The sequence below is a fragment of the Pituophis catenifer genome, unplaced genomic scaffold (assembly GCF_029215685.1).
Source record: "Pituophis catenifer annectens isolate HBS135680 unplaced genomic scaffold, rPitCat1.0.hap2 SCAF_3, whole genome shotgun sequence".
Lineage (NCBI taxonomy): Eukaryota > Metazoa > Chordata > Lepidosauria > Squamata > Colubridae > Pituophis > Pituophis catenifer.
In genome coordinates this window covers 166,916,989-166,932,032 of record NW_027256883.1, presented here as the reverse complement: position 1 = coordinate 166,932,032, position 15,044 = coordinate 166,916,989, and the positions used below count along the sequence as shown (strand labels likewise).

The window sequence follows — 15,044 nt, the reverse complement described above, 5'->3', positions numbered from 1 at the left end:
TTTAAATGTACAGAAGGGATTCAATGAGCCTGAGCTACACCATTTGGTTTTACAGTGTAAAGCTGACATAATCTGTTAGGATTAATTTATCAGGGGTAAACTGAAGAAACATCCCGATTCAGAAAGTAGGTACAGTTGAAAGCAGGTAAAGGGGAATTAGACAGAAACATACAAAGCTATCTCTGTCCACTGAACCTTGTGTACTCGTATGCGAAAACTGCTGTGCTGGGAATTTTTAATAAGGTTTTTGCCTCTATTAAGTGTGATGATGTAACACAAGGATAAAAGGTATGCTTTCCAAAATTGTGTGTGGTGGGGGGACGGGACACAGCTTGCTTACAGAGAACAAGCACTGACAGCATCAAATGGTCCTACTTTGATAACAGATTTTATAATCTTCAGAGGGGGCTAGCAAAGAATTAGGCACACTGTCTTGAATATCAGCAAAAGAGACAACTGTATTACCATTACAAGGAGAATTGTGCAGATGCACAATGTTTGTGTATAGAAGATGTATGTGAAAGGGACAACTTGTTTAGGTAATCTCAACCCATGATGTCTATGCAAAACCAACTATAACAGTTAATTCCTGTGCAAATATATCATGAGGGATTGTAACTGCTTAATCTTTAGTAGAATGATTTTGACAAGCAAAAGTAGTTGTTATTTAAATTCATGGCTGTAAACCATGATAGGACTAAGACTACTGCAGGGACTATTTAATACTTTTTTGACATATGCCAAACTATAATGAACAGGATGCATATTAATTTTATTTTTCGGACAGGAAAGTTCAGAGTCAGGAAATGGCAACAGAATAGAAAACACTGCTGTCAAACTTAATTAGATAAAGTGGATTTTAAAGTTGTAGAATGCAAACTGAAATAAAACCTGATCTAGAAGGACTTCTAAAATAATTGTTTAAATGCTTTTAAAATGTACTTTACTAGCAGTTTCCCATATGAATTCTATGTTCAGTTGTAAACTCTTTAGAACTATTTGTAATCACACAATACTGTGATTAATGGTGTGATTTAAGCTTCACCGAGTCTAATTAATACATAAAGAATTCTGGTTAATAAACACAAAATAGTGTACTCTATCAGGTTTTTATTCAACACTCTGAGCGAACATTCACTGTCTTCACTGGAATATTATGTGAAGTTTTAAATAATTTGTTTTAAAAAACCTCCATTAGTAGCAGGTTCCTGTATCTGTTGATCAAGTGCCAGTCTGCGGCCCGGGGGTTGGGAACTCCTGCTGTAAAGCACTATGGAACAGTATGTAAGTGTTTTACCGGTAGTGCTATTGCTAATTGCTATTGCTTGTGATGGGACAGATTTCATACTTTAGGAAAACTTAGACCCCATCTATATGGGGAAAGTTTTTATTGAATAGTACACAAATCATATATCCCAGTGGAAAGCAACAAATGTCCACAACTTGTTCAGCTAAAGGCTTCCACGTATTTTAGTAAAATAAAATCAAGATCAATAATAATATTGGTGTTGACATCTGTCTAGGAAGTCCTAATGTATTTAATTCAAAAAATCTGGGTGTCTGATTATTGGGGGGAGGTGCCTCCAAGTCAGCCTTGATTCCTAGGGGAATGCCTAGACAAATCTCTGCAATTTTCTTGGTAAGGGTTTGGATATGGTTTGCCATTCCCTGTTTCTTAGAACCGTGATGGAGTAACTGGCCGAAAGTCACTCAGGTGGCTTTGAGTTTAAGGCAGGATTAGAACTCAGTCTTCCAATTTCTAGACTGGTACTTTAACCATTACATAAAACTGGCTCTCTATGTCTGATAATAGGCACAACAAACAGCTTCAGCACTTCAACAGAGAAATAAAACTCAACCCTGAGAAAGAATTATATGTATGCAGAAGTGCTGAATTCCTTGACACGTGAAGTGGTAAAAAGGGAAGTAAAGAAGAAGAGGTACGCCAAAGGGATGAGAAAAGGAGAAGTGAAACAGAATTACCTTTGATTAAAAAGATGGAGGTAAAGAGGACCAATCAGATGCAGCACAACACCGCAGTTTTGAATGCTAGGTAATTCTTACATCACTTTATACACAACTTTTGAAACTTTGGGAACTAGCTCAGCATGCTGGAAGTTGACCCTAAATATCATCGGATTCATTTTACAAATTTAGAAAGACAACAAACTACAATAGAGATCATAGATTCTGGTTTTTCTAAGAAAAACATTGCTCATTCAAGTAAAACAGCTAACAGTTTCTCTGAATCCTGGAAATGATGAACAGAAGGGAAAGGGGAGTAACTACATGACTTCTATCTAAAATAATACCTCCAAGAAAAAAATTAGTACAGGTAGTCCTCCACTTATAACAGTTCATTTAGTGACTGTTCAAAGCTACAATGGCACTGAAAAAGTGACATGACCGTTTTTCACACTTATGACCATTGCAGCATCCCCACGGTCACATGATCAAAATTCAGATGCTTGGCAACTGACTCACATTTATAATGGTTACAGTGTCCCAGGGTCATGTAATCACCTTTTGTGAGCTTCTGTCAAGCAAAGTCAATGAGGAAGCCATATTCACTTAACAACTGTGTTACTAACTTAACAATTGCAGTGATTCACTTAACAACTGTGGCAAGAAAGGTCCTAAAAATGGGGCAAAACTCACTTAACAAATGTCTCACTCAAATTTTGGGCTCCGCTGTGGTTGTAAATCGAGGACTACCTATACTTCATTCTGCCTTATAAAAATGCAACCCAGCCACATGCCCATTTCAAGTATCCATTTTATCAGTATTTAATTCTAAGGAGCCATTGTTGTGGAATGAAAGCTAATCAATCATCTGCTTCCCTCACCATACAATTATAGCAGTCAATTAGGACATCTTGTAACGTGGAACTGGCAACAAAGCAGATGCCTAATGTCTGCAGAACACTCTGCATGCCTACAACTACGTGCCAATATTGGAAGAGCCAGTATATTTTCTGCAACGCCGCCCACACTTTGGCCACAGGAGAAAGCAAAACAAAGCAGGTGAAGATCAAAAGGCTGTTGTTTGTACAATAGTTCTAGATAATAAAAAGTATGTCATCTGCATAGGAAGACAGACACCTTGAAATAATTGCTCAATTGCATTTAGAGATGGCTGTTAGACATAAAACATACCTTTGTACCAAATGGATACCATAAGAGTGTATTGAGGGAAAGGATGTTAAGTGACTTCATGTGAATGTATATAGTATGGGCCATATATTTAACCTGGTTGGATTTCCGTAGTGAAGCAAACTTTGAAGACCACCTGAAAGCTGCAATTAACTTAAAGTGCAGATGATTGCCTACTAATGATTGGCACTCACAACTGTTACTTCATTATAATAATCATGTGAGCCCTCCACTGGTACCAATAGGTTTCAAATTGCATATGTATGCAATTACTTACCAAGATGCATTAAGGACCACCTTCTTTAACCAAAGTTAATTTGTTCACATTAAAATGTCCCAGGAGAAACTATTAGAGATGCCCCATTTTTGTGATGTGAAGGGTGCTGAGACCAGACACACTACTTTTTAGTTATGGTACCAATGATGTGGAACACCCTCTACTTAGGAGTGAAATTGGTCTGATTGGTAATGGACTTCCAGAAACTAAGTTTTCTGAGAGCCTTTAGGGAGTCACATTGATAAATAATAATAAAATAGATAATAAAACACACATATAGTAGTGGCCAAAATTGTGGAAACCTTTTGGGAAAAGTGTATTTTCTAAAACTAGCTGATAACACCACTTTTTTTTTTTTGGAGTAGTAACATAAAATTATATATCAATGGAAAGATAATTTAATCAAGAATGTAATGCAATAACTTTTATGAATGATTTGCTATTAGAATAGCAGTTACAGCATAAAGAAAAGTGAAACACATAGAAAAAATGAGATATACAAAAATTATCATGTCAGTTAATACTTAATTGGGTAACCTCTAGCATGAATTAAGGTCTTACAACATCTTTCCATGAAGTGAACCAAGTCTTTTAGTTCTGCAGCTGTTATAATGTGAAACCAAGATTGAATAATTGCTTCTATTAACTGGGTTTTATTACTGGGTTGTTTCTGCCTAACAAGTTTCTTTAGTCGGCTGCATAGATTTTCAATTGGGTTAAGGTCTGGGCTATTTCCAGGCCATTCCAGCAGTGGAATATGATTATCTTGAAACTCCCCCCCCCCAAATGGTGTTATTAGCCATCAAACCTCAAAACTATACTTTTCCCAAAAGGTTTCCACAATTTTGGCCGCTACTGTATAACATTAAATAAATAGTTAAAACTGCATTAATAGTTTTGGTAGTAATGTATGTTTCATAATTATGTAAGAGACAGGATATTCAGTAAAAATAAACAAAATCATATTTATACTACATTTTTAGTTCCCAACCACTGGTATTTTCAGATGAAGAATTCCTAGAACTATCAATTAAAAGGCACTGTGGAACTATTCCAATTCCTGAACAAAATTCAATTGGTAAGAAAAAAGACTTAGTTAGAAGACATCAGAGGATTGCAATTCACTTGGAATCACATTGGAAGTCCCAGGACAAAGCAGGACTAGAAGCTCTCTTATTCATTGACAAAGAAATCCTTTATGCCAGTGATAAGATTAAAAATGACTGGCTGCAGCTTTAAAATATCTGTAAACACAAAGCATTTTCCCAAGGTCAGTAATATAAAAAAATTAAATTAGACTGTTAATAAACTGCCTCATTCTGCAACAGGCCAAATGGCGCTACGAAATGACCTAAGGTAGCCATAATACATCACTGTTTGCAAAACTTTGAGAGTAATCAATTTATCCAGCAGAGCAAATTCTACTGTTGAAATTGGCAACATCATATTATGTAGCATTATGTATTAGCTCAATTCACAACAGAGGTTATTATTCAAATATGCCCACTACTCCCTCCCTAACGAATGCCTGAAGTGAAGCTGAAATTATGTATCTGCTTCCAAATGTAGACTATGTAGCTACTCTTCTGGTACTTCTTCAGTCAAATAAGATGGATCTGATTACAATGAAAGTGCTGGAATGCTAAATTCCAGCAATGAAAAACCTGTCAGAAAAGAGGCAGTAATGTCTAAAGAGGCTTGCGCAACAATTTATCTTGATGTTATGTACCCTGCTTACATCTTCAAGCACCAGACTGTCATACGGGTAAGCAGCAATTGATATAATCTCTCTGGGGCTTGTGAATATATCCAGTCCAATGAATCTGGATTCCTAAACTAGAAGATTCTCTATTTGGAAGAGTCCACTAGATGCAGTGTTTTACAAACTGGATTCATAGGTAGCACAAAGGAGGAATACATTATTACCACTCATGACAACCATTTGTTTTCATGTTAAAACAACAACAAAAACCTGAATCCAGCTGCTTTGTTAAAACTCTAAAATAGTTTTATTGAAATCAGACAGTCAATTTCAATAAAATCATATTACAAATGGCAATTAAGAACCTGCTCTTTTCACTGGTTCAAAAATACAGTCAAGGCAAAGATGGGGGCCAGATTGCACAAGAACCCTAATCTTACATTCAAAACAGATCTAATCAAGATCTGCTTCAGGGCTGCCATATACCTACAGAGCAGGGGTGAAATCCAGCAGGTTCTGACAGGTTCTGGAGAACCGGTAGCGGAAATTTTGAGTAGTTTGGAGAACTGGCAAATACCACCTCTGGCTGGCCCCAGAGTGGGGTGGAAATGGAGATTTTGCAATATCCTTCCCCCAGGAGTGGGGAGGGAAGGGGGATTTTGCAGTATCCTTCCCCTGCCACGCCCACCAAGCCACACCACACCCAAGCCACGCCCACAGAATCGGTAGTAAAAAAATTGGGATTTTACCACTGCTACAGAGGAACTTAGGTTTGTGCTGAATGATAAGTTAAGGCAGGGAGCTACAGGCAGAATGGACCACGGTAGATATGTGCATATTCAGTACATATTGACAAAGATAATTACTAAGATAACAGTGAAAACATACATAAAACATTCATTGCTATGTGGTCAACTAGAGATTTGCAGCTCTGGAACCTCTAATACTTATGTGTCCCGTACCCTTCTCCCCCCCTCCCCCCCTCCCCCCAATAATGCTGTTCTGCTCCAAGAGAATGCCTGAGCTATTGTGGCTATCGTTCAATCCCAGAGTGACTCACATGTTCAAGAATAGGTCTGCTTTCTTGAATATACAGTAGTTGCTACCTCTTAACTGATATTTCAAGGCTTGTTTGGGGCTGAGAGAACTCTATTTATTTTGTCTAAGGTAATGAAGAAAATCTGACAAGTCAGATCCCACTTTTGTTATCCAAGAACCAATTTCCTTTCTCAGTATTAAAATAGATCATTCACCAGTGACTTAAAAAAAACCCCCGTATTGAGAATCTACATCTGGAAAATGCGCAGATAAAATTATTCCCTTACTGGGCTATGACACCCAAATTTGTGAATAAATGGACTTTAATTATTCTGCCCCCCCCACCCCACCCCCATGAAGAAAGAGAACAAAAGGTGAAGAACATGAAAATCATCATATCTTTCAAATGAAATTCTTGGAAAATTTCTTCTTTAAACTATCGTAGGAATATTAATTATTGTAAGAAATATACATAGATCTGTATGTTTATTTGTACTAAGCAAAATGGGAAAATACCTAGGTTATTGATCTAGAAATAGGACTCAAAAGATGCTCCACTTTAAATAGCCAAGTAGAATAACGTGATGAGCAATTTTTATGGCAGCATAATAAAATCTTGCAAGGACAGGGGAAAATGTACAGGTAATTCTCGACTCACAACCATTTGCTCAGCGACTATGCAAAGTTACAACCACAGTCCAAAAATGACAACCACCGCATCACCATAGTAACAGTATCAAAATTCTGATGCTTGGGAATCAGTTATGTATTTACAATAGTTGCAGCATCACATGGTCATGTGATCATCATTTGCAACCTTTCCAGCTGGCTTTCGACAAGCAAAATCATTGGGGAAAGCCAGATTCACTTAATAACTGTGTGATTCGATTAACAACTGTAGTAATTCACTTAACAAATTTTGGGGGGGAAAGTCATAAAATCAATCACCTGACAACCACCTTGCTTAGCTATGGAAATTATGATCCCAATTGTGGTCATAATTTAAGGGCCACCTGTAAATCATTTTGAAAAATTGCTGAAATCTAATTAAATCTTATGAGATAGTTAAATCTTACAACATTTTGACACTTTTGAACTTCCAGCATTTTGCTGTTCTCACCAAAATCCTAGTTGGCTTAATGACTATTTGCAAAAACTTTCAGTGAAGATGTAGTAGTCCAGACATAAAAACAGGAGACTGTCAGTTACTGGTCTATTAGTTTCTAGCAAGTAGTAGTAATTCCATGAGCTCATTAAAAGAAAAGAAAAAAAAATAGAAACAAGCACAATTGTAGAAATTGTATCAAAAACAAATTCTACCAGTTACACAAGCAAATTCCTCATTCAAACCACATCAATTTCAATGTTCAAAATTTTATATAAGGCTAAACAATTTGGTATTTCTGAAGCATAAAGTAATAAGTATTGAAGGTAATTTATGTTCCAGTGCTAGTGGGAATTCAGCTGCTCCTGATTAAGCATCCTCTGAAAGAACTGAGAAGAATGTCGGGGACAAAGCTGGAAAATACAGTTCTCCTAATCTATTTTTTTTTTATGTGTTGATTACACTTTTGAAGGAGCAGGGGCTGCAACCAGCCCTTCATTCATTTTCCAAATTGTATTTTCTCTCTAATCATCAATGATGCTATTTTTGCTTATGCATGCTGACGGTTGAAGCTGAATCGACTCATGATATGAAAAGATGTGACTTTCATAGCAAATATTAATATCTTCCAGAAGAGTCCAGATGAAAGTACCAAACAATTGATGATGGAATCAAAACTAGAACCATACATTTGAGAAATTCAGTTCAGTCCAGTAAATCTAACAGTTCAGAGTTGTACTAGACACTGCTAATTACATGAAATACTTAATATAATCTGAAAGGAATGTGTAATACTCTGGGTCACCCAGGTGGGGCAAGATATAATACATTTCATGATATAGGTACTTGCTCTGTATTACTTGGAGTTCTCAAATTCCATCAAATGCCTCAAATTACACAAAGCTATTTCTCCACTGATAAGTACTGTATGAAAAAAGCTGTTTTTCTTGGAATGCTCTGTATGACTGCTTAGCTGTATCAGAGCAATAGAATGTGAGTTGAATTATATGTTCCTCCCTCATATTATCTATTCGTAAAAGAATCTGAAATACCAACTGTAGTAGAATTAAAAAGTGAGATACTTACTGTATTTTTTGGAGTATAAGATGCACCTTTTTCCCCCCTAAAAGGGGGTGAAAATTTAGGTGCGTCTTATACACCAAATGTAGCTCCGCCCACCCACTGGCCCCCACTCTTTGGCCTCTGCCTCCCAGCAGTTTACCTCCTTGCAGCAAGCAGCAAGAAGAAACAGCTCATTTCAGCTTCAATACATCCTAATTAGCACAAGTTGATTGAATCGGCCTCCCGACTCTCAGCTGTTTTGCTCTCAGCTGTTTTGCAGGGGCCCCTGCTGCTTGCTGCAAGCAGGTAAATTGCTGGGAGCAGATTTTTTTTTCTTGTGCTAATTGAATGATTAGCATTAGCATGATTAGCACATTTTTGTTTATGCTGAAAACAAAAATGAAAGTAAAGCAGGCTATTTGCTGTTTGCTGCAATGAGGCAAAATTGCTGGGAGGCAGAGGCAGATGCAGATTTCTTTGGTGCGTCTTATAGTACGGAGCGTCTTATACTCCAAAAAATACAGTAAATACATTTATAAACAAGTTGAAAAGTTGTAGGCAGGCAATAGCCTCCCAAAATTTCCAGGGATAATAATTATTGAACTTCAACAGAAGACAATAGCATATACTTAGGGTTTGAGCACATTTGTTAATATCAGTCTGGGTACAAGAAGTAAAATAAAGCATCATATTATTACATGAAATATTGGTGACATATATATGGTAACATATACTGTAACAAACAAGTTTAACAGTTTCATGCATTTTTTCAGTCAACGCTGTGTTATGATGAGCATGCAAATACCTTCAGTTAGCCATGCATTATACATAATAATGTGATTCTTCTGGAAATGTGATTCTTATAGCAAAAAAAAATCTCCTAGAGTAGATTCAGGTCTCAAAAGAAATGCCTATGAAAAAATACCACAGTATACACTGTATAGAACAATAAAAACTTCTAACTGAAAGCTATACGTCAAAATTGACCAAACTAAGTAATAATTTTAATTTTAATTAGCAATTTTATGATGTTTGTGTGTCTATATTTTTCTTGACTGTACACTGCCTTGAGTCCTACGGGAGAAAGGCGGTATAGAAATATAATAAATAAATAAATAAATAAATAAATAAATAAATAAAATTCACATTGCAGGGTAACAGTTAAGTCTTATGAAAATATGAAAAACATTCTGAATTGGGTCAGAGCTCTAATCCAGCATTTTGTTCTACAGAGTTCCTAAATAGATGGCTCTGAGAAAATACCAAGCAGGAAACCACAACAATATTTGTCACCAACTGTGCTCCCCAACAGTATTCAGAGGCATACTGAATAAATTTTGTAGCAATTCCATAATACGTTCAATATCCCTTCCACTATTTTTAATAAACTAATTTTACCAGGAGGCTGATCTGTAGTTTTTCAGTTGTGTAATGGAACTCTTAAAGCGTTATATGGGTTGTTCTATTGCAACGTATCAGAAAAGGTAGAAGGAAAGGAAAGAAGATGGCCAGAGGTAAGTCGATGGGTTCAATGGGTGCACTGTTGGAAGATCTGAAGGGCCAAGCTGGGGATAGATCACTCTGGAGAAAATCAATCTATGTAGTTGTTAAGAATCAACATGAATTGATGGCACATAATCAGTAAATGGAAGAATAATAATGTATTGGCTGTTCTATTAAGATATAGTTCACTGAATCATTTCTGGAGTCTAGAAATCAGATGAAACATTGAATTTGTTTCTTCACTCAGTACTACATACTTAACTTCCATATTGTCTGCTATAAACTAAACAATTCTGGCTATTTTTAAAGTATTAAAGAGGTTTTTTAAAATCTCTTATGGACCAACCTTTTTTCATTTTAAATAAACTGAAGCTGGAATCCCTAAATATTTTGTGGCTTTTTTTTTCTTTTTGGTTTTTTCATTCCTGACTTATCATAAAAACTTATAATTTAAATCTTGGTTTTTGGTGAGGAAAACAAGGGAAAAAAATTCTGCCTCTGCCTACCAGCATCCATTGAGCTCATTGCTGCCTCTGCACATTGCGTTTTTGGCCTCCGTGCATCGGGTTTTCGGCCTACGCACACTCCGTTTTAGACCCATTCCAGGCTGCCGGGATCACCACAGCACATCCCTGCCAATCACCACTTCCACGTGTCAAGTTTTTGGCCTCCACATGGCCCGTTTTTGGCCTCCGTGAGTCGCATTTTCGGCCGGTTCCAGGTGCCATTGCTGATCCCCACCACCTGTAACCAGCCAAAAATGTGAGGGACGGAGGCCAAAAATGGGGCAGGGGGAGGCCAAAAATGTGACGTGTGGAGGTGGTGATCGATAGTGATGTGCTGTGGCAATTCCTGCAGCCTGGAATGGGTCTAAAATGGAGCATGCTAAGGCCAAAAATGTGACATGTGGAGGCCAAAAATGGCCAAAGTGTGGGGGCTGGTGAGTGGGTGGGGCTTCGGCAACATTTGGTGTATAAGATGCAGCACAATTTTCATCCACTTTTAGGAGGGGGGAAAGTGCATCTTATACTCCAAAAAGTATGGTACATTTTTAAAGAGAACTAGAGTCATTTATAACTCCTACATGACTATGGTACTTGGGGGAAAACATTACATGGACAGAACACAATTTTGGCTCAAAAGTTACATAAATATGTATTCAATTGAAGCAGATATAGGCTGATTATCTTCCTCTGCTTTTGTAACAGCTCATGCATTAAAACAGCTCTTCCACTTGAGACTGGACTTTTTTAAAAAAAAGGGCAGTGTCAAAATTCTGCATAAATTATTATGTAAAAGTGAAATTTTCAGAGTATTTTTTCTATACTGATTATACAAATATTTATTACTGAAAATGTTATTATATTCTTTCTGTAGATTATTAAATGATACTAATATTACAACAATCCTTATGATCTTTATTCTTATTCACATAACTTATTCTAGCTTAAAAATTATTCAACATCAGTTAACTTTTTTTAACACAAGAATTTCTAATTTAACTTATTGCAACATCACGCGCATAAAGCTACCTACCTACAGCTATAGAAATAGGGTATTTCAAGATAGAGAGAGCTCTATGACCAGAGGGAGAATTCCTGTGACAAAACAGCTTAACATTACAGTTTCAATTTCAGCATAAAGATGAGCTGTGAATCAATATAAATTTGATAACAGAATAGTTGGCATTATCCTGTATATTGTATTGAATGCCATAGTTATTGTTATCTGCCAGATGGACATAAGTTGTCAATATACTTTAATGTGTTCCTAGCTTTCAGGAAATGAGTTTATTCTCTTGAAGCTAATTGTGTTGATCTGAGAAAAAATTTGGAGATTGATGGTTGAACTTTGCAGCTGTGGTAGTTGTGTTTCAGTCTCTGGATAATGGTTCATTACTATAGTTCAGAATGACAGTCTTGGAGAATTATTATACCAGAAAAAGAAAAAAAAAATCTCTAAAATGTGCCCATTTGCAAGAGAATGAACATATATTCTCTAAAGCTGAAGCTGAATCTCCAAGATGGGGAAATTCAGATTGTGATGAAGCTGTATGTTGCATACTGACATGCTTTCCTAATAGAAAGATAGAAGATATCATGTGGCCATCTAAATCAACAGAAAGTGCTAGATTTGTGTCAGCAGTTGTGATATACTTTGGTACTAGTGAAGTGGGGAATGTAATTGTGAAGTCCTAGAAGGCTTCATAACTTGGATAGATTTCAAGGAGGTCTGTAAACTTACATGGGAATAATTATAATTTGATTTACATGAACTGCTATCTGAAATTTAGTTTCAGATAATGAGATGGATGACTAAAGTACATATGTTACTACAATACACATCTGCTATTAATATTTTGATTGTATTTGTCTATTATTAGTTTCTTTGTTAATACAACCTGTAGCTATGCATTTTATTTTTTGCATTGAAATACATTTTTCTGAGAAGAAGTTTGTAGGTTTTACCAAATCCTCAAAGAGACGCAACAGCACAAAAATGATAGGAACGAAGTCATAGATATTAAGAAGTTTAAAATCAATCCTTTAAAGTGTTCTCTCAACACCACTGGTTTCATGTAAAAGGCCAGTTAAAAAGATGAAACTCAGTACTTTATGTCCTGTCTGTGGGGCTTCCATAGTTGGCTACTGGGACAACATAATATTAGACTAAATTGGCCTTTCATACAATCCAGTATGATTCCATTGATGTTTTTATTCAACTTTCATCAAAATCCATTTCCAATCGAGGTTAGATAAATGTTGGCCCAACTCTCTTCCTATGCTAAGTGGGACTACATCTGATACACATAAGGTGTTATTCTGTAATAGATCTAATTGAATAAAAGTCATCAAGCTTCATTGCATATTTAATAAGTTTTGCCCTTATTTCTCTCTCTTTATTCTCTTCTTTTCCTAGCCATATTTGTAAGTTACAGATGAAGAAACTTTCTTCCACAAGCAGAATTTTCTCTCTCTTCTCTGATCTGCAACCGCCATCCCATCCACCTTGAAAGTCTTCCCTATATCTCCTTTTGGAAGCAAATACCAGCCTTGCTTACCCATGTTTTCCCTTTTAGGAAAAGGGAGAAACAAACAAAGGCAGATCTCAACTGTTACAGCTGAAAGTCCATTTAAAATCACTGATCCAGAATTATCTAAAAAGGAAAGTAAGGGATGAGTAACGCCAGCTGTCCCAGAGAAGACTGCAAACAGATGTCTTTAAGTAGCTTTTTTCTTCTGGCAGCCTTCTGGAAGAAGACTTCAGGAACATGTAGCCTTTCTAAATATTACAACTAGTGCTGAGAAAGCAATCTGGGCTTTTGGATAGATTTTTGTTTCTCATTTGTGCATGCATTTTAATTTCTGTTGTGCAAAGTGTTTAGTACAAAATACAGTATCTGATTGCAGTAATGTACTTCATTAAATTAAATTAAGCCTTGTGGTATTTCTCCAATCTGGAAACACAGAATAGTTATTTGAAATATTTTATCTGGAACCTTGGAAATAGGAGAACACCAAACATAGAAACATGGCTCGCAGAACTAAAATCCCCAAATAGGTTAAACTTACTGCATTGGCTTTCGGTTTTTTTTTTTTCTTTTGAATGCAAACATAAATAACGGTGATTGTCTGAGACAAAACTCACTCATATCTATCTACAATTCAAAATAGTACCTGACATTCTTTGCTGTTCCTGTGAAAAGTCAATGCCTTCGCCAATGGAACTCATGATTTTCTCGATCTGAAAAATACATTAAACATTAGTAAACATTTTTTCACAAAAAAATGCAACCGGAGTAGAGCAACTTTTAATTGCAAAAGAAAAGTTATTTGTTCAAAAGAAACTTTTTATGTCATCTTCAAAAATAATGTATGTATGATCAGTATTAGAGAAAGAAGTCTACAGAAGGTCTTTCTAAGCTAGCTACTGAATTCCCATTTATGATTTGGTTAAAAATATGAATGGAACAATCATTTTGAATGTTCAAAATATGTAATCCTTCTACTTACACAGAACACACTATTACAGCTAAGGAGAGATTTCAAGGCACAGATCCCAATACCAAATTGCTTCAACTAAAAGCTTGCAAAAGCATTAACATAAGTTGTAACAAATGTACAAAAAGTAGCAGCTTTGTGAACCACCCAGAGTTGTTGGGAGTTGGGTAGCAAAGAAATGCAATAATAAGTAAAATTTTAAAAAAGAGCATATTGGGGAATATTTCAACAATCAAGAAGAGAAAGACCACTCAAGTCAGACTGAATAAACTGCGGGATCATCTAGAATTTCCTAACCATTAAGAACTCAAAAAAAAGGAAACAGTAGTTAGAATAGTTTTTAAATAAGACAAATAAAAAATTAGGAAAGTACTTCCACAGGCAGTCTTGAAGGCCAAGGACCTCCCACGGAGTCTAATGTAAACCAATAAAAGAACCACATCAATTGCATGCTCAGAAATTTTCAAATATTCTCCAAGTTAAGATGCACTAACAGTAGAAACAAGAGATTTGTTTCTTAGATGCAAAAAGTTATATGGAAAAGGAAAACTAAATTTGGAACTACACATTCCAGATAGGATTTGAGATTAAATTGGAATTGTTTCTAATAATTGCATGCCTACGGACATCAAACCTTTTTTCTTTCTAACAAGCCCCTTTCATCTCCAAATTTAGCTTCTAAACATTTTGGGAAAGACCCACAATGTCTTTTACTTCTCCCCCCCCTCTCTCTCAGCTTGATTCTACAAAGCAACAATACTAAGCACAAAATCAGAATTAAGTGAATCTCACAGAGGTTTAGAAAAAAGCTTCAGATCCCTACCACATGAAATTTTGCAAGCATCTAATGTCACGGGACCCTCATAACTAGTGAAGAAAACACACCAACACAAAGAAAGCACAAATTAATTGCACAACTAAGCAACCGTAGCACCAGACTGGTTCCCAGCAGAACAAAGCTTTGCGAGTTTCTTACATTGTAGAAAGACTGAACTTCGGAGTCATCAGGCACTTGCTCCTGAAACTGCTGGGAAAGAGCAAAACATGTTTTCCAAAAGAATTCAATCAAATGAAATATAATTCTATTTAAGAGAAAATATAAAGCAAGGGACAAGAAGAGTTTTCCATAATTTGACATAAAAAAAAAAGTTTTCTTTGCTTCATTCTAAGCACTTTCCTGACCTTAAGCCCTCATTCTTCTGG

General features: G+C 36.1%; 1 protein-coding gene across 3 annotated transcripts in view; it reads right to left on the bottom strand.

The window, feature by feature from the left end:
* ANKS1A (ankyrin repeat and sterile alpha motif domain containing 1A) overlaps nt 1-15,044 on the bottom strand; it is a 124,776-nt gene that overhangs the window by 24,922 nt on the left and 84,810 nt on the right. For 2 of the 3 annotated variants that reach the window (XM_070941503.1, XM_070941504.1), the window contains 2 exons: nt 14,818-14,868; nt 13,518-13,584 (listed from right to left, as the gene is read on the bottom strand). In XM_070941503.1, coding sequence (XP_070797604.1) covers nt 13,518-13,584; nt 14,818-14,868 — 118 coding nt within the window. The remainder of the gene's footprint in view (nt 1-13,517; nt 13,585-14,817; nt 14,869-15,044) is intronic. The other variant, XM_070941505.1, reaches the window with a different exon arrangement.